At 38.9% G+C, this 18628-nt stretch overlaps 1 protein-coding gene across 1 annotated transcript in view; it reads right to left on the bottom strand.

Moving 5' to 3' along the window:
* Nucleotides 1–18628, bottom strand: part of DPYD (dihydropyrimidine dehydrogenase) — a 334630-nt gene that overhangs the window by 70601 nt on the left and 245401 nt on the right. The window contains exons 17-18 of the mRNA XM_050977198.1: nucleotides 17786–17906; nucleotides 16797–16916 (exon numbers count right to left, since the gene is read on the bottom strand). Of these exons, the coding sequence (XP_050833155.1) occupies nucleotides 16797–16916; nucleotides 17786–17906 (241 nt within the window). The remainder of the gene's footprint in view (nucleotides 1–16796; nucleotides 16917–17785; nucleotides 17907–18628) is intronic.

Raw genomic sequence — 18628 nt, forward strand, 5'->3', positions numbered from 1 at the left:
ATATATACATGCACACTCAGTAGATGTATTTCCATATTCACATATACATAAAACAGTGGATGACACGTCCCCTGATAAAACCTGTTATTTCAACACTTCAAGTGAAAAGTGTTAAAATAAATGGCTCATCACATACAATGTGTTAAAATAAATGTTTATTTCAACACTATGTGTATCATAGCCATTTATTTCAACACTTCCCATTTCTCAAGACTCACACACCAAGAGTAGGAGAACTGATAGCTATACCTAAGGTAGCTGAAGCACACAGCCCTACTCTGCTTGCCATAGGATGAGTAGGAAGTTACTTGACACTTTTTTTCCTCCCAGCAATAAATGGAAACTACCTACCCTGACTGTTCCTGGGGATCTGCATGTGCCTGTAAGCTGGTGGGCTGTGTCATCATTTGGAAAGAAGTGCCATACCAGAGTCTTCTGAGATATTTGGGAAGCAGCTACTGCTACCAGGATAGGGGTGGGCAAAGAAGCAAAGCATGGGGGCCTTTGAGAATGTCACCTTGCTGTTTCTAACTCTGACACAAAACCATCTGGGCAGACAAAGATTCATGTGATCAAAAGCAAAACCTACAGCTGTTCATCCTGAGGGCTGGATGGGACGTGATTGTTGCAGGACCAGCTATAATCTGGTGATCAAATTATGAGTTAGAGAACATCTGGGTTCTCACTTTACCTGCAGAATATAGTTTATTGGGAGGATTCTTCAGCTCAAAACTTGCCTTTTTAATTTTAATACAGAACCTGGTGGGTCTTTGGAGCAGCAATCTTCCATCTTTAGGTGGTTTCCAAAGCACAAATATAGTCATTGGAGGCTTTGAGCATTTAGGTTAGTGTCAGCAGCTGAACTCACTCCTACAAGCTGAGCTCAGACTTTACATTATAGGCCAGTGTTGGCTAGCATCAGTTTCTTTCTCTGCTTTATTTTAGGAGGAAGGCAAAAGAAGCTCCCATTTTCTGGTAGCTCCCACTGGAGCCAGAGGGCACTATGCCTTTATAGATCTAAGGGACAGAGGCAGGATAAGAATAAAAAAATTTAAATAATGCACAAAACCTCCACAAACTCAGAGTTCTCTCTGAGCAATATTTACCACTAACTTGCCTGTAATGTTTTCTTACAGCTTTTCTCCTTTGAAAAACATTAAAAGCATGATTAAAGATTTTCTAGGCCCTAGCAAGACAGTGTGGTTTTAAGAAGATAAACACTCAGAGGGGCATTCTCTTTTCTTTTTCTTGTACTTTTTCTTCTCTGAAATCGCAGATCTGTTGGTCAGAATGGACAGAGCAGAAATCCACAAAACAAACCAATGAAAGGTCAGTGAAGACTTTGCAACCAGCATGCCCTATCAGAAGACTGTTTTGCAGGCAGACAATGAAAAACTGAGACCACGGTTTCATCAGCTCACAAATAAATTCACTGCCTTGAGCCAAGCCACTTCACAGTGTTAGTTGCCTATATCCAAACATGCCTCTTCCTGTAAAATTATTTTCCTCCCTCCATGTCACTTTTGTCAGATAAAACACTATAACCATTTTGTAGTAGAATAGTCTACAATGCAATTAAAGCTTTCCAGAAAAAACCCACAATGTTTTCAGCCTTTCACTTCTTCAGATGTGATTAGTTCCAGAAAGAGCAGGTATCATCACTCCTTTGTAGGCACTGTGGGTTATAAGATTAGTCCTCAGAGGTTGGCAACACATAATAAAAGGGCTTTATTCATAAACATCAATCAGTTTCAAGAATGGCAGCTGCTCACAGAATGGAAATTTTCAGCTAATAACTACTGTAGATATTAAAACACTGTATGACAGATATGTAGTGCTCATTACACAAGAATGCTTTCTTACAATTATGATTTCATAACCAGGTACATAAGTTTCTAACTATTTAGTTCCTTACACTTTGATTTTTTTTAATTTTTTTTTTTTTTTTAGGGCAGATATTAAAAAAATACTCTTCCCCCAGAGGGTGTTTGGGCACTGGAACAGGCTCCTCAGGGTAGTGGTCATAGCACCAGCCTGGCAGAACTTAAGAAGCATTTGACAAATACCCTGGGGTACATGGTGTGACTCCTGGGGATGGTGCTGTGCAGGGTTATGAGCTGGACTCCATGACCCTTGAGGGTCCCTTCCATCTCAGAATATTCTGTGATTTTTTTAAAAATTAAATTTACAGGATAACACTTAGCTTTCCATAAATGAAAAAGACTCCCCCTCCAACAGAGAGGTGACACCTTTGATTTAGTTGAGGCCTTAGATGTGCATGGATGACAATTTAAAATTTTGTTTTCTTTTTCTTTTTTATAACCTTCGCAATTATAAGAAATTTCATGCCATTTCTTTAGCTGAGAATGTACTGAAAGCTGAAGAGTCAGTGGCATAATGCAAAGCAGAATAATTGCTTGTCCATGCTGTGTAAACTATTTGTGGAATAAAGGAAGGCCAAACCCTATTTGGAGAGGCCTTTTCTAGCTCTGGATATATTACTGAGGGTTGCTAATTAAAACATGGTTATATCAGTCCTGCTTGTGACCAGCCACACAACTCAGTGCTGATTTCAAGAAGAAATTATACACCCATATCATAACTCTGCTTTCTGCATTAATAAAAAATAACAGCATTAATAGGCCTAAATATTCATTTGTTTGATGTATTCAGAGCAACAGAAGGGTGCAAGGGAATTTAGTGTATTGCTCTGTCAGATCACTTTAATTATCCAATGAGGGTAGCTCAGAGGGTGAGTAAGGGACTTAATTGATGTACTTACTCATCCCCCCAGCTTCCACTGAAGAAAAATGGTAGCAACACAACTCCTAAACTGCATTTGTTGGTCTTCAGCGATCAAAGTAAAGGCCAATTAACAGAAAGCCAGGGGCCCACAAAGCGTTTGTTGATTTTAAAATACTGATCAGAACACACACTGCTACTGTTAAACACACACCAGCAGTATCTGGCACTTACACAGAGCCTTCTAGGAGAGGATGTCCAAATGCTACACAAAAGTATAATATTTTTATCTCCCAGATTAAAAGACTGCACAGGGAGGCCTGGAAATAGGTGTGAAGAGAGCAATTCCACCTGAGCAGAAGAGGCAGCAGTTGGACTTCCTGGTCGCAAATCCCTTGTCCCAGAATGTCCTCTTACCCTTTTCTCTAAAACTGTTTGTAATTTTTAAAGGATAACTTTTGAGAAGTATGCTTTGTAAATCAACTCAAGCAGTCTCCTCTCAGAAGTAAACTACATAATGTGCCAAGCACCTTTTTCTGTAGGTTTTCATGGATGAGGTGCTGTGCCCATTCACACCACTGCCTCAAGCATGGAAATACAAGGGTTCACATAGCAACAGTTAACCACAGTCCTGTATGCCTGTCACCCATGCAGCAATTATTTTCTCCATCCTTCCTGTCTTTCTCTAACCTAAAAGAAAACATATACAATTCACTTTGGGGCCAGTATCTTTGGGCAAAACTGTGTTGCTTCCATGTTTTTCTTGATAATGCACAATTCTTAGAATTCTGAAGGTTATTTTAGGCAATCAACGTCCATACCAAAATGAAGATATTTGAGCTATCACTGACACAATACTGTGTATGGAAAAGTCGAAGAGGAAGAATCACAAAAGCATAAATGTTCCATGTGCAACTCTAACACATCTGTTCAGCACTGGAAAGCCTGCATTTAAGTCCAAAGCACTAGAAAGCTGAGACAAGTGCATTTTTGGAATCAAAACAAATGACGGTAATTTAAGAAAATACCATGAAGCACACAAAGGCTGTACAATGCCATATGTTGCACAATGCATCTGGTAATCAATTTAATGTATATGCCAAGTTTACTAGAAGCCCAGATTGGCTTAACTTCTTTACTCAGAAATTCAAAAAGTAAACTAAAAGCATTCCAAACGTGGTGCTCTTACAATTAGTAAAAAAGTGGATTTTTCCTCTTACCTACAGAACACACAAAAAAATTAATCTCCTAAATTACCTACCATAATGAATATACATCCAAACTTCACTTTTGATCAATAGCTTTCCTAGACCCACAGTTTTAGGACATGGTTTGTTCTACAGTTTAAAAGATAAATGTGATTTTAAAATTATTTTATGCTCAATGTTTACTTCTGGCTTGTAGGTTTGAAATCATGTAGGTTTTCTACTGTCATTTGTGATTCTATACACAATACACTACTGAAGATGTCATCAAACACAGATGTATAACCAACCTTGCAAGTACTGTGGTCCTAATCAAATATGAATCCGCCATCACAGTATTAAAAATACAGCAGAAATCCCTAATTCAAGTGGAGAGGATCACCTATAAAGCTAAAATAAATGGTGTAGGATAATAGTTTCCAGACTTGGGTCACAGTGTCAATGCAGAGACTTGAGCTGTGCTCACTGACCAAGCTTGAACTTGCTTGCCAGAGCATGCTTGTCAATATTGAGCTCCCAGAGAATATGTCATGAATCTTTACAAAAAATAGCATAAATACAAAATACTATAGCAGCTGCTGTGATCCTTTTTCTAACACTGAGATTAAATTGCTGAAATTTGTTTTGAGCTTTTTAAACCAGAAGATGCATGCCATATACCTACTGTAACAAGAAAGTGAGAAACAGCATTAAGGGATTGCAATGCTGTTATTAGGGCTTTAAAAATACATAAAACCACCAGATGCTTACATTAAGTGATTAGAAGACATTTTAATGCCAAGCTTTAAAATATCTTTTTCTCCTGTAACATCAGATTAGAAAATGGACTAGGATTAAATAGCATACACCTGTATTTTCAAAAACAGAAATCTAAGCTGCACCAGTAAACCCCACATCATTTACTTGCCTAACCACTGGAATTCCACCACAAAATGTAGGTGCACACTGCCTTAGGCATTTGACAGCAGTTCATATACTAATATGTAAGGAATATACTAACCTTGAATTTCGGATGCATCAATGGAGCGAGAAAGGAAGGCACCTCTGAGAATGCCTGGCTCCTTACAGGATGAGGGAGAAGGCCAGGAGTCTCCTAGTGAAGTGCCTGATGCTTAGGGGATAGCCCTCAGCTGTACCTGGTTAGCACCTCTGCTTCCATCTGCTGTGTTCTCTTGGCCTCTCTGGGACACAGACACACCCGGCAGTGGCACAGCTCAGGAGGGCAATGCAGGTAGCACAGGCAGAGGGGCACCACTGCTGCCTGCCTTCTGTGCCAGCCTCATTTGTGAGAAACTGAAGGAAATAGCCAAGGACAGAGGAGACAGCCCTGGAAAAGCCCAAGTTTGCAAAAGAGACTAAGAGTGACATTTTTTTTTTTTTTTTGGACCCCTTTCACACTATCTGACTCTATCAGTAAACTGGGGATTGTCCTCAGAGCTGTAAAATATTAAGCCTGAAAGAAAAGAAAAATAAACACAGCGGAAAGAAATCTTTGTGCCAGCCCCACACAGAAGGGAATTCTGCACTAAAACTCCCCACAACTAGATGGAGCAAGACCTCCCTACATCTAGCAGGGTTTACCTCCTTTCTGGATACCTGCCAAGAACTGATCACTCAAAGTGTTTTTATACACAAAGATGCAAACAACCTCTCCATTATACCAATAAATCAGATTGTACCACACAGCAGACTTTTCCTAATATTTCTTGACAAAGTAAGGTGCCAGGAGATCTTCCTTGGAGGTCTGAATTTGTCAAATCCCACCTTGAGTAAGTTCTGAAGAAATTTCTCCTTTTATACAAAAGAAAAGGAATAGATTCTTATGAGAATTGTTTGGCAGTACCTTCTCTGCCAGCACACAAAATTTATCAGTGCCTAGAATGAGAAGATTTCTCTGAGTACTCACTATTGAAAGCTAAGCAGCTCTCGAGTGGGCATGTATCCAAAAATTGGTGAAAACACTGCCAATTCTGGGGTACTCAAATAGGTGAGCAACTGTAATGGCCTTAACAGCATAAGTAGAGCTATGGCTGACAGGAGTAAGATAAGCTGGGCCCAATCAAAATCTGGACTGGAGTAACCACACATTCTTTTGGAAACCAAGAGGTTGCTCAATGGGGTCATGAAACATTTGTGAACTGACAGACACTACTGTAACACAGCTATGTCTTCACTGACATGCCTGCTTGCAAAAACCACACAGCTTTCTCCTCATTTTGAGCCGCCTGTAACAAAGTTCTTCACAGCACCAGCCTTACCTCGGTGCTGAGTCAGCTGTGGTACCACACATTCTATGGACAGACCTCATGCCACTAAAAACACCCTCTCTGTGTATCTGCAATGGATTTCTCATTCTGTAACAGTGGGACACTGTGCTCAACAGTTCTTCCTCAGCTCTCACCTCACCCAAATAACAGTGGCTCAATCCTGTGAGTGTCCTCTGGGATTTAAATGGAACTAAGGGATGATGGTTACATGGTGCATATTAATAGGAAAGACAATTTCAATTACCCAGCAATTGATCATAAATTGGAAAACTGAATTCCGACAGCAGGTTCCCTAAAAGATTTTGTAGGATATGTTTGTATATCCTGTGTGTGAGCTGGACATTTATTCAGCTCATTGTATACAATGAGGTGCTTGCATGAAAAAGCACATTAAAATGCAGGTTCCCAGGATGACTATTGTATATTAGATGCATTATCTTCAAAGGTTAAAAACAATGTTCTGATGGTTGTGAAGTCACTTTTAAATGCTTCTGGTAATCATTCGCTAGGGATGGAGTGATGCCCAGTGAAATACAAAATCCAGAATCTACCCAGTTAAACAAATCTACTCTATTTTGTCTTCTGTATATTACGTGTGAAGTTAGCATTAGGATTTATTCCTTATTCAAGCAGGATACTAGAAAATACAGAATGTTACCAGAATTTAGGTGAATAAAGATGTATTCCCTGGTGAATTCATAATAAAGCATAGCTAACCAGTGGTAGAACTTTTCAAGGCTATATAGAAGCAGGACATCAGCACTAACGAGGTAAGTACATCCTTCTGAAGCTGATTGATGTAAACAAATGCCTTGCATTTAAACTTGTTCCAAGAATAATTTCTTTTTTTTTTTCTAAACCCCTGTATCTGATTGTCAAAAATATCCTGAAACAGGATTACTCCCAGCAAGCATACCTCCATGTAACTCTCTTCAAGACACTGTGACCCATTTCTAAAATACTTCAATCAGGCACTTTGTAAGTGGTGGGAATGGTGAGAGCCTCAAAATCCTCACAGAGATGCATAAGCTGTTGAGGCTGCTGATCCAGAGGGAGGAGCTCGCACACAATAAAGAGGTTGGGGTGCTTTGGCAGCAGTGGTAGGACCCCCACAGTGATGGGAGAAGACAGTAGTCAGTCAGCCTATTCTGCAAGCACAGCTGTCCCACACAGAAAAGCAAGACCAGGAAGAAGCTCCAGTCTAGTAAATGTTAAATAAAAAGTAATTTTTCTAATTATTTTTAGCTCCTATTTTGATTTTGATCTGTAAATGTGATGCCTTTTTTTTTTTCCATAAATGCAAAAATGCATTTATTCTCCACATGAGAATATGCCCTCCACAGAATAAAGATGGGCCTACAGGCAATATATGCCACTTGGTGACTACAGCAAATCAATATGCAAAGTAATGCTGAAAAAAAATGAACAGGCTTGATACATACCAGGTCAAACTCAGGGGTTTAAACCTCTGCTGATACAATTGTTACTCAGAATTTCTTACAAATTCTACCAGATTCTTGATTCAGTTTTGGGGGTTTTTTTGAGGGGGAGAGATTATAATTAGAGCTTCTGCTGTGCGTGACAGGTACAGTTTATAATTTCCACAGAAGGCACTTGTCTCATTGATCACTCTTAAGTACCACCTGTACCACAAGCCCTGCTGTTGATTCGGGTATGGAATAACAAGTCAGCAGGAAAGATGATTATGGGCCCTGCACTGTCAGCAACACAGAGCTTAGAGCATTGACATGAAATCACATGAACTGGGTCCCTATTTACTTTGTCAGGTCTTTCCTCTGCCTCCTACACTGAAGTTCCCTAAACTCTCTTAACAAGTATACAGATTTTAATCCATCATATACATACACTGCAACAAAGCTTTGCAGACCTACAAACCTACTTAAACACTACCACCTGGAGCCATCTTCTTTGTGCTCCAGTCCATGACCACATGCCTGCCACTTCTGGAATGACAGAAGGTACATGTGAATCACCTGCACACTGAGAGAGGAAAGCTTGGCTCAATCCTAATTTAGTGATCCCCAGAGAAAGGTCAGCAGCCAGAGTGATCTTTCCAACCAGTCATTGGGACAGTAGAGGGCACACAGTTCTCTCAGTTTAGACACACTTTTTAGTTAGTAATAGCCTTTCAGCTGTAGGAAAGGCTGGAGAGTTATACTGCATGCCATCACAGTCTCTAGACCTCATTCAAGAATCATTTTGAAGTCAAGATAAACTTTGACTTCATTGTGACTGTCCATGGAGAGAGGTGAGAAAGACCGAGACCTGCTGAGACTTAATGGCAAACAAACCTAGCAGTAGACTTTAACACAGTTTTTCTTGATTTTTATTATTTTAATTAATGTCCATTTGAAAATTTTGATAGTATTTTCATTCCTGTGTTAGAATAAACTAAAAAGTACTTAAGTGCCAAATACATTTCAAATAAAAAATTCATAAGATACTGAAAGAAATTAAATGATCTCTGGAATTTATTAGAGCAATCTTTTTCCAACATAAAAATTTCAGTTTCAAACACAATAATCTTCAAAACACATTGTTGTCTTAGATAGCACAAGTTCTAACATCATTATAGTGCAAGGATTTCATATCACCAGAGCTTCATACCGCCTCGATGTTTCTCAGAGGCTGCCCCTGTAAGCACTGACTGTTCCTGGTCCTTGCAGCAGCCATCGGACTCCACATCCCACCAATCCACTCTTTTATACCACTTGTTCTTATTGGCTACAGGTGTGGCCTGTTAAGATCAGGCCTGCTTCTAATCTTTAGTCACTGGTCCAGCTGCAATTCATTGGGGAATAAGATTACCTTCTATACCACCTTCATTTACCCATACTGTATCCCCCTATAAGACAAGACACAAAAGAGATCTTTTTGCGCTGTGTCTTTGCTTAAAATTAGAAGAGGTGATCATAAGACACCTTTTCCCCAGACCTGACAGACATGGAAAGAATCAACTCGTGCTGACGAAGTCACCTCCACTGGGTTTGATCTTGCTGATATTACCAGAAGGAAAGATTTTCTGCTCCTGACTGACTTAAACCTCCTTATTAGGTCATAGTTTACTTGTGGTACATTCATCTATACCCATTACTCTAAATACAAGCACCTGCTCCACCAACCTGCTTTGAAACACTTTTGAAAGCTGCTTTGAAACATCTCTTTTACCTTCTCTATTCATTTCCATTCTTTGTTAATCAGACTGTCTTCAAGATGCTAACTCACTCAGTACTTAATCATGTTAATCTATACCACTATATGAACAGATTTCCCATTTTATCTTCCTGCACCCAGAATAAATCTTCATGTTCTTTCCCCCATGCTCTTTTCCCACAATCTATACTATAGTGATTTTCTCTTATTTTTCTCATATTATGTCTGAGAAGAATTTATGATTTTATAGGAATTGCTTTCTGACACATGCCTTTGGTTGCCATGAGTTAGACTCAATACCTTAACAGTTATCTGTTTATAAAGAATCCCAATCAACTGTGAAATGAATTATTTCAACTGCACATATTCCATATGAGCTCTGATATAAACAGTAAATCCAGAGTGTTCAACAGCAGCATTTTAGAGATTAACCTAATTACTGGCTATTAAACCAGGAGAATGTAGCCAATTGCATTTCTAGCAGCCTGCACAGAACAGCAACAGTTAATGATGATTTGATGGTTTTCTAGGACTTTGGAACAAATACTTGGCTTTTAGTCTGAGAGCAATGCTGGACATTCCTGTCTGATGCTTGGGGGATTCAGCCAACTAACAGATACATTTGGTGAAGAATCTCATTCTAGTCATGCCCTCCCTTCCTAATTTCCCTTTTCACTGTTTTGTCGTCTTTGCCTGTTCCTCAGGGAACCGAGTGATTGATAGCCTAATCCAATGACTGTATTACAGCTGCCTCAACTTGGACTCTTTTCCTTATCATTAGCAGTTAGCCTATGGTTAAATTCACAGCTCACTGCTTGGTACAGCCCCTGAGATTTAAGGGTCTGGCCTTTAGAAAATATTTAACATAAAATTGAAATCTTGACATACTGAGAATTCAGTTCTCTGCAAGGCTTCTTTAATTAATCCAATGTACTGTACCATTGTTCTATATGAGGCTCTGACATGGTGAACTGTTACTGAAGCTCACAGAGATGTGTAATTCTAAATTAAACACTCACTTACATGTACCTACACTGCATTTGTTTCCCAAGTACATGTGCATGAATGTGAAAATTTAAATCCAATCTCTAACAATAATAAACCACAAACCAATTACGTTTAAGGAGTGAAGACTCTTCATTCATTTTAAGCTCGGAATGAGCTTTTTTTCGAAGTAAGAGGAGGAGAAAACACAGCTTTGTTCAAATGCTCTGTGTAAAGACTCCTCCTTCATTCTTTCTCTAGGACTCATTTAATCTTTTGGTGAATGAAATCAATTACGATCATTTTTAATCAACTACAAATGGCACCTGTGCTAAAAGTGCAAATTGTTTTCTTTGTGGGAATGAAATTGGCTAGAAAATATTAAAAATTTAAAAAAAATACTTATTTCTCTGACCTTATCTAGAGAATAATACTTGTTTTTAAATAGCTATAGGAAGGATGTAGACCTTGATCTATGCTGTAAACCTTTGCCCTACTTCCAGTCAGTCGATGAGCTGCAAGCCTCTATGAAAATGGCAGCTGAGTCCCAGATGAAAAATTATGCATCTCATAAACTGCTATTCTGCTGAAATGTCAAGCTATGGCAGGGCTGTACCTCAAATTCAGCACTTGGCATTTTCCTTCTGTCTGCTTTGTTGCCATGAAGCAAACATGTACAGTGAGGATTTGTGTAGGGCAGGTAGCAGGCGAGCTCCCTGTCAAAAGTCTATTATTAGGGCTCTGATCTCTCCTGCACAGACCAGTGATGGCAGTACACTAAGAGAAATCAGACTGCTGCAAGGACACGACAGAAAACAGAGGACTCTTTGTGAATCCTGACATAATATATGCAAATAAGGGCTTTTAATGGCTGAGCTACATTGAACAGGAATAATAAAACAAAATTAAAATTGTACTATGGCATATATTTGTTTTTCCACCCCTTTCCACACTGTTTTATAAATATATGTTAATGTAAATAGTCTTTAACTCTTGGTAAATATTTATACTAAACAGGAGTGCCTATGCATACATACATTTTGTTTTGTTTCCAGTGATGGGCAGCTTTTCATTCATTTCTATTGACCAAAATCCAGACTGCACTGCCACTGACAGAACTGTGATGAGTGAAGTGAATGCTCTTAGTTGTTTTTTTCACTTTTCTTTTAATGATGTGTCATTGAATTAAAATTAAAAGGCAGCCTTTATTATTATAACTTCAACTTTTTCCCTTTCAATATAATTCATACATTTCATATTAAAATATATGCCTCTATTAATAAAGTCAATATACATTTTAATTTAATAATTCCTGAAAAGCATTCCCTTAAATGTCACAATTGCTCTTGGACAGTGTTTTTCTGTAAAAACAGACAGCTCCACTAACTTCACAAAGTAACCAAAATTAACTGTCTCTGCTGCTTTCCAGTAATTACACATTCCTGTGTTTAAAGACTGAATCCACCACCTAGATATCCTCCTGATATCCCTTGTGGGCAGCTGTGAAGTTATAACACACAGCTTCCTGACTCTCTCTTTTTCTGGAAAACAAGCATATGTACTTGCACTTGCTGCACAAGAAATGTGTGCAAATAATGCCATAGTACTACAGCATATATTAAATGGAAAAAGCAATAACAGCACACAGACATGAGGCATTTGAACTGCCACTGGAAAATACAGCAATATTTCTGAAACAAAGCATTAAAAGAATACATAGTGAGTGCACCGTAGAGAGATTTGCTTTTAACCTAAGTTTTTGCTAAGTCCAGTGTATGGTTTTATAAATTTATCCCCTAAGGATTTGGCTTCAAGACAAAAACAAAGAAACAAACAGATGACAAAGAACAAAAAACCATGGAAATTCAAACAAAAGCTCTGCTCTATTTTGCCTGCAATAGATATCCCATTGTGCTGCAATGTGATGTGTTTTATAAAACACATCTGGAATATGGAAGCACAGTATGAAAGCTCATGGAAAAAAACTTTTTTTAAAAAAACATTTAAAATACATTTCAAAGAAAGAAATCTTAGGGAAGGGTGCAGCTGCTGACAGTATATTAACATTTCTCAGAAACCTGGCAACTTTTTCTGATATCTATAAAATACCAGAACAAGCATTTTCAAAATAATTTATACTTACACAAACTAAAACATATCTTTCAGAGCCAGAGGTCATTATTCTTTGTGAGGATAAAACTCCAACCATTTGCCTCTTTTTAATAGACAAATACCTTGCAAGTACTCTTCCCATGTATTGGAAGAACTCATGACCAAATCTCAATATTCTACATTCTCAAACCTGAAATACTGTTAGATCCATTTTAAAAGCTTCTTAATGGAAATCAAACTGTCTCTAATACTGCAAACACATACGGCAGTTACAGAGCTTGAGAAACTGTATCTTAATTTTAATATTTTTTCTTTCATCATAAGGGCTTATTTCCTTAAACGATATTTTGTATGGACTTCATTAGGATGACTATGGTTTTTGAGTAATGGGCAGTTCCTGTAAATTTATTTTTAAAATTTTTTTTTAAAAAAATGGATGAATACTGGGGGATTCTCTAAACACAATGACCTCTCAGATAACAGGGCCACAAAAACCTGCAGGGCTACCACAGTCTTTAGACTCATCTGATGCTCCAGAGTGCAAATTGGAAATTAATTTTCTTTAGAAAACAACAAAATATCAAAATTAAAGTGAAATTCTTCCTGAAAATATATATATACATATATATTTGTCACAAGGATAGAGGTAAAAGTAGAAGAAAAACCTAAGAGATTTTATAAAGCTCAATACTTGTAGGGTAAACTTGGAATCCAGGGGGCCCAGCTATGACCTGGGCTCACACCTGGGATATAAATCTGATTCTCCCAAGTCAGGCTCATGTTCAGGTCAGCAGGCTGTGCTAGTATGAGTGTGCATCCTGTGAGAGCTGTTTTACTTTGTATTAATAATTCAGTATTTGCAGGGAAGTGGAGAAGAGAGAGACTAGTCCCACAGTCTGGTAGTCAAACCTGGGGTATGGGGACCCCTACCTGTCAAAACCACCCAAGAAACAGGAGAGTAGAGGAAACAGGGATGCCTCTTCCAGCTTAGTAATTTTCAGCTGATCAAGTCTGGTCAAAACAGGAAGGTCACAGGCCAAGCAATGGCTGGCAAGAAAACACTGACTGTGACAAAACTAACTGGGGCTTCCAAAATAATCCTATTAAGTCTCCCCTTCTTTGAACAATTGTTTAAAAAATGTTTAAATATAAACAGAGACAAAAGTCTGTTCTCAAAACATCTCAGGATTTGGCAATGATGTTAATAAACTTTTTTTCTTATTGTTTTTCTTTATGTTAGATAAATCATAGGAAACTACCCGTGATTTAGTAAGTCAAGAGTAATTATTAAAAAAATTCCTGCTTCAAAAATGAAGAATGAACCTCCTGTATACAGCTGCTTCTGCATGAGGCAGACAAGAAGAGAAGGGATAAAGAGGCCAAAGGGAAATTTTATATGGAAAATTTTTTTTCAGTACATGGCCACGTAGGAGGACATTTTTGAATGCCAGAAGACAGGGACTTCTGTCAGTCTAAATGCTGGGCAGCTGCTAGGCCAGGGCACTAACCTATCTTTGTTATTTGCTCTTTGTTGGAAACTTTCATCAAACTCAGACGAGGGAATTTGTACTCACCTGGAAAAGCCAACTTGACTGCCCTGACACAGTGAATTTACAAATCCCTGGAGGACATTGGTCCTTTAGGAGACCGACTTCTTGTCCCGTGAGCTGGTCACTGCCAGGGCCAGCAGACAGACACGGGCTGGATAATGCTGAGGGTCATCACTGTTGATTCAAGGTGCATTTCAGACATCACCAGGACACCTCAGAGGACCCCTGTGCTGAGACCTCCACAGGGCTGGGGCCAGCTCCCACCTCACCCACGGTCACACAGCACCGTGAGTGTGGCACCCTGAGGGACAGAACTCCTGCCTCACTCACTGTAGCAATGGGCCATGGAAGCATCACTGCCAGTCCACAATCTATGCACATGGAAAAATCCAGAAAGCCTGATCCAGCTCGGCTGTGTGCTGTATCTGCCCTAGGTTTGTGCACGACAGAACAACAATGAACCAGCTGTGCTTTGGGAAAACACGCTGAAAATGAAACAGACTTATTGCTTCTATAATAGTGCTGTCTTTCACTTCAAAAATTAATACTCTCTTGAGAGGAATTATTTGGAAAAAACAACAAAAACTTACTGACTCTATCAGATAATAAAATAAAACAAATTTACGCACATCAAAATAGAAACCCAATATGTTCCGCTGTGAAGCGACTTTGATGCCAAGACCACAGAGCACTTCCCACCAAGCCTGTAGGCATGTAAGTGGTGTTCCTGCCATTCCACAGACAGGAGAAGCAGAGCATGGAAAGGTCAAGTGTCTGGCTGCAGGCCACATGTCTCCGCCGTGGCACAGCTGGAACAGAAGTATGGCCACCCTGCCCCTTGCTCTGACAAGATGACATGCTCTCCCACTTTTTGTCTTCTTGTAAGCATGCTAGCTCTCCTGATTTGAAATTACTTTCCTGCTTTTGGAAATTTGTATACTGCTACACCTGACTGCTGAGCAGGAAGTACTGCAACATGACTTTATTGGCTCCGTGGCTTTCTTTTGTGCAAGGAGTTGTGGCATTGGGACCCAGTGTTGACTCTTTCAAAACACAATAAATTGACAACACTTTCAGTATTCGAAATAGTTTTTTAAATAATCCGATTTGCATCATAGGTAATGGTGCATCCTAAAATGTAATTTTCTCTCCCCTCTGATACACAGAACTTCAGGAAAAAAAAATTATACTTGCACACATACACACACACACATATATGTAAATAAAATAAAGAAGCGACTTTTTTTGGGTCCATTTAGTATTGTAAACTACAGAAGTGCTGGAATATCTTCACTTACAGCTGGGCATGCAGGTGCCACTGTAATTTACATTGCATACATGTTTCAAATTTGTGACATAGACACACTTCTCTAAAATGCAGCCATTTTATAGATTTTATTAGGCAGAATTACGGTAGGAAGGAATATTCACAAATTGCAACTTAAATGAGAAAATGTGAATGGTGTTACTTATATAAAATACTACTGCAATAGTTCTTTTATTAATTTTTAATGCACAGCACCCACTGTGACCTCCTTTATTCTTTTTCTGTCAACATGGCAGGCTAGAGAAATTGAAATGGGCTGTAGCTGTTCTCTTCTTGTTCCCCTCTTCCTCTGATTTTGCATAATATTAAAATATAACATCTTATTGGACTGTCACTGTGAAACCATTATGCGATAGGCATAATGATTTTTTCTGATTGTTATCACTTTCTTACTTTTCAGCATTCTCAAAAAATTCCAAATTCTATGTAGTTATCTAAGGCAATAACGCAATTTGCCACTGAATACACTCATCTGAATTAAAGTTTGTTTAAAAGTCATCTTTTGCTACATTCCCTATGGTTCTCTAAGGATAACACCAGTCATATAAAATAAAGGATATTTTTGCCTGTCTGGTCTCCTCTGATTACTTTTTTGGGGTGAGGTAGCAGGCGGGTCCAATAGAATAACGTTTGACTGAATTGGGAGGATGCTATTACTTCTTTTATGTACATTTACTGCTACCTTTATCACCAAGGAGACTAATCTCCATACCAGTAAAGCCAAGAAACTCACAGTATTGTCTTCAGGGCCAAGTTTGTGTTGTCACAGCAACAGAGTTCGCAGGGTCAATAGATTAATACATTAGTGTGCACCGGCACTGAACTGGAGTGTAAAAGTTTTGCAGCTGGTTTGAAAATTAAACTGTGAAACACGAGTTTAAAATATGGGCTACACAAGATATTCTTGTATATCTTGAGAAATGGGCTACAAAAATATGCATATATTTGCCTAATACTGTCTATTATTTTTACCACCGTGGCAAGAGGAGGAAATAACCTCTCTGGAAAAGGTGCACTTAGTGGGAAGCAGCAAGGAAGACTGGAGACTGGGCTATGAAACATACACTGCATTTGGATTGTTGATATTTCCCCCTGCGATGCCCTTTCATTAGCCTCTGTCTAACATGGGGCCTGACAATTGTGACAGGATGAAAAATTTGAGGAAAAGCGAGGGTCACGAGGGAAGAGATTTCCTTCCCTCTCCAGTGACCCTATCACAGTATTCTGATGCAGTGCTTTACCATTAAGGAAAGGGCAACCCAAGAGCCTTCACACTTAATCTGTTCCATCTGTCATGACTTAGAAACATTGACCAGCAGTGAGCTTTAAGGACTCGGTGCGACTGCAGACATGATATTCTAGCCCACTACAAGGACCTCCTGATGTTTTGAAAGCCTCCAAGGAAGTACCATGCATCAAAAAGGGCAACACCTACCTGACATGCCACCATATGTGGTCCTCAGTCCTCGACCAACTGCTGGCCAAGGTGTGCTGTCTGCTTTCAGTCCCATCAGTCCTGACACAGTGTTGGTGGCTGTAACACCATCTGCGCCACCTGTGAAAGAAAAGGTCAGTTGCTTTTTGTTAAATCATGTGTGTAAGAACAACAGAGGATAAAATACTAAAGAAAACCTGTGAAACTCTGAAATAACTAGAAATTCAAATAAACAGCTGGAGAGCAAAAGCAACAAACTGCAAGAGGATGCACAGAAAGGTCCTTATGACCAATCCTGGGAGAACAAATTTAGCACTAGCTTCAAGGCAGGCTGCATCAGCTGAAAGAGCTGTAAGGGCTGTAAGACAGCATATGAAAATGCTGGGGCTGACAGGCAGATCTCTGCCCCTCAGCTGTGTGGGGCAGAACCTGCTACAGCAGTTGTTCAACACCTGAAGGTACCCCAAAACAGTGGCCACCTCCTCCAAGCTTCTGTGCAGCAAAATAAATGAAGCAATGTGACAAAGAAACAATTACCATGGTTCTAAATGATGGATTAATACACCTACTTGCAAACTTATTCACTGTCATGTTGTACACTAGGCTCTAAGGAAAAAGAATATATATATACCTTCAAGTAGCATATTTTTGTTTTCTCAGAACACACACACACCATTTTCACTACTAAATATAGGAACAGGGGGATTTACAGAGGTATGGTGAGCATATAAATATGACAGAACTAAGAGCATGCAGGAAACACTATACAATTTTGTTAACAGTCTAACGTGGTTTTCTTCATATATTGCTCAATTCCAGATGCATGAACAAAATCAGGAAACCTTTGATCACTGTGCTTATTCTAAATACATAAAACAAAATATTTCCATATTAGTTTTTGTTGTTATCTGTTAGTCCAGCAACGTGCCTATCTTCCCCCATGCAGCAAATCAGTAAATTTACACAACTTGTGCATGGGAGTCACTCACCTTCCTGAGCAGCCATTGCAATTTTCACAATATCAGTGACATTTGGGGTCAGTTTGGCAAAGAAAGGAATGGGAACAGCTTGTCTAACCCAGCGACAGATGTTCCGTACCAGCTCTGGATCCTGTTCAAATAGGCCAGATAAATATAGAACATAATTAAAAGTAATATGAACAAAAGGTATATTAGGGAAAATGAAAACTTTGCTCTAAGTGGCTATGCTGCAATTTTGTAAAATTGCACATCAGAACTGAACTTCATCTCATAATGAACTTATTGCAGACACACCAAGTAACTGCAAATCCACTACAGAAAGGTTAGTTTGTGGAAAAAAAAGGAAATTTTTTTTTTCAGAAGACAAAGATATCACAAAATGTTTCCTTCCCAGAAGGAGGAAAATACCATTTTGGATGAAAGAGACTATTTTACCCATTTATTTTAAAAATTAATTTTCAGTTTTAATGACTCATTTTATGTAAGGTACATTAAAAACAAGCAGTATCCTATAAAATAATGTGACCGAAGCATTGTCTGATCATGCCTTGATCAGAACAAGGATGAATCGAGGTTGCAGGGCTATCAGAATGCAATTCAGCATTTCTGAACTCTTGAGAATAACTTGGGATGGCCATAGTGTAAATGAAAGATCAAAATCTCTGTTAAAGCCAGAAATCGAAATCTTCAAGTGTTAGCTTTTCCTGATTTCCAGTAATTTACTTCTCTTATGGAACACATCTCATGTAGACAGTAATGAGCTACCCTTTCCACTGAGGACAGATCAGTGGAACTAACACCTGCATCTGACACATACAAGGGTTCTTGCTCAATGTAACTTTTATTTTTCTG

Source organism: Serinus canaria, chromosome 8 (genome assembly GCF_022539315.1).
Source record: "Serinus canaria isolate serCan28SL12 chromosome 8, serCan2020, whole genome shotgun sequence".
Taxonomy (NCBI): domain Eukaryota; kingdom Metazoa; phylum Chordata; class Aves; order Passeriformes; family Fringillidae; genus Serinus; species Serinus canaria.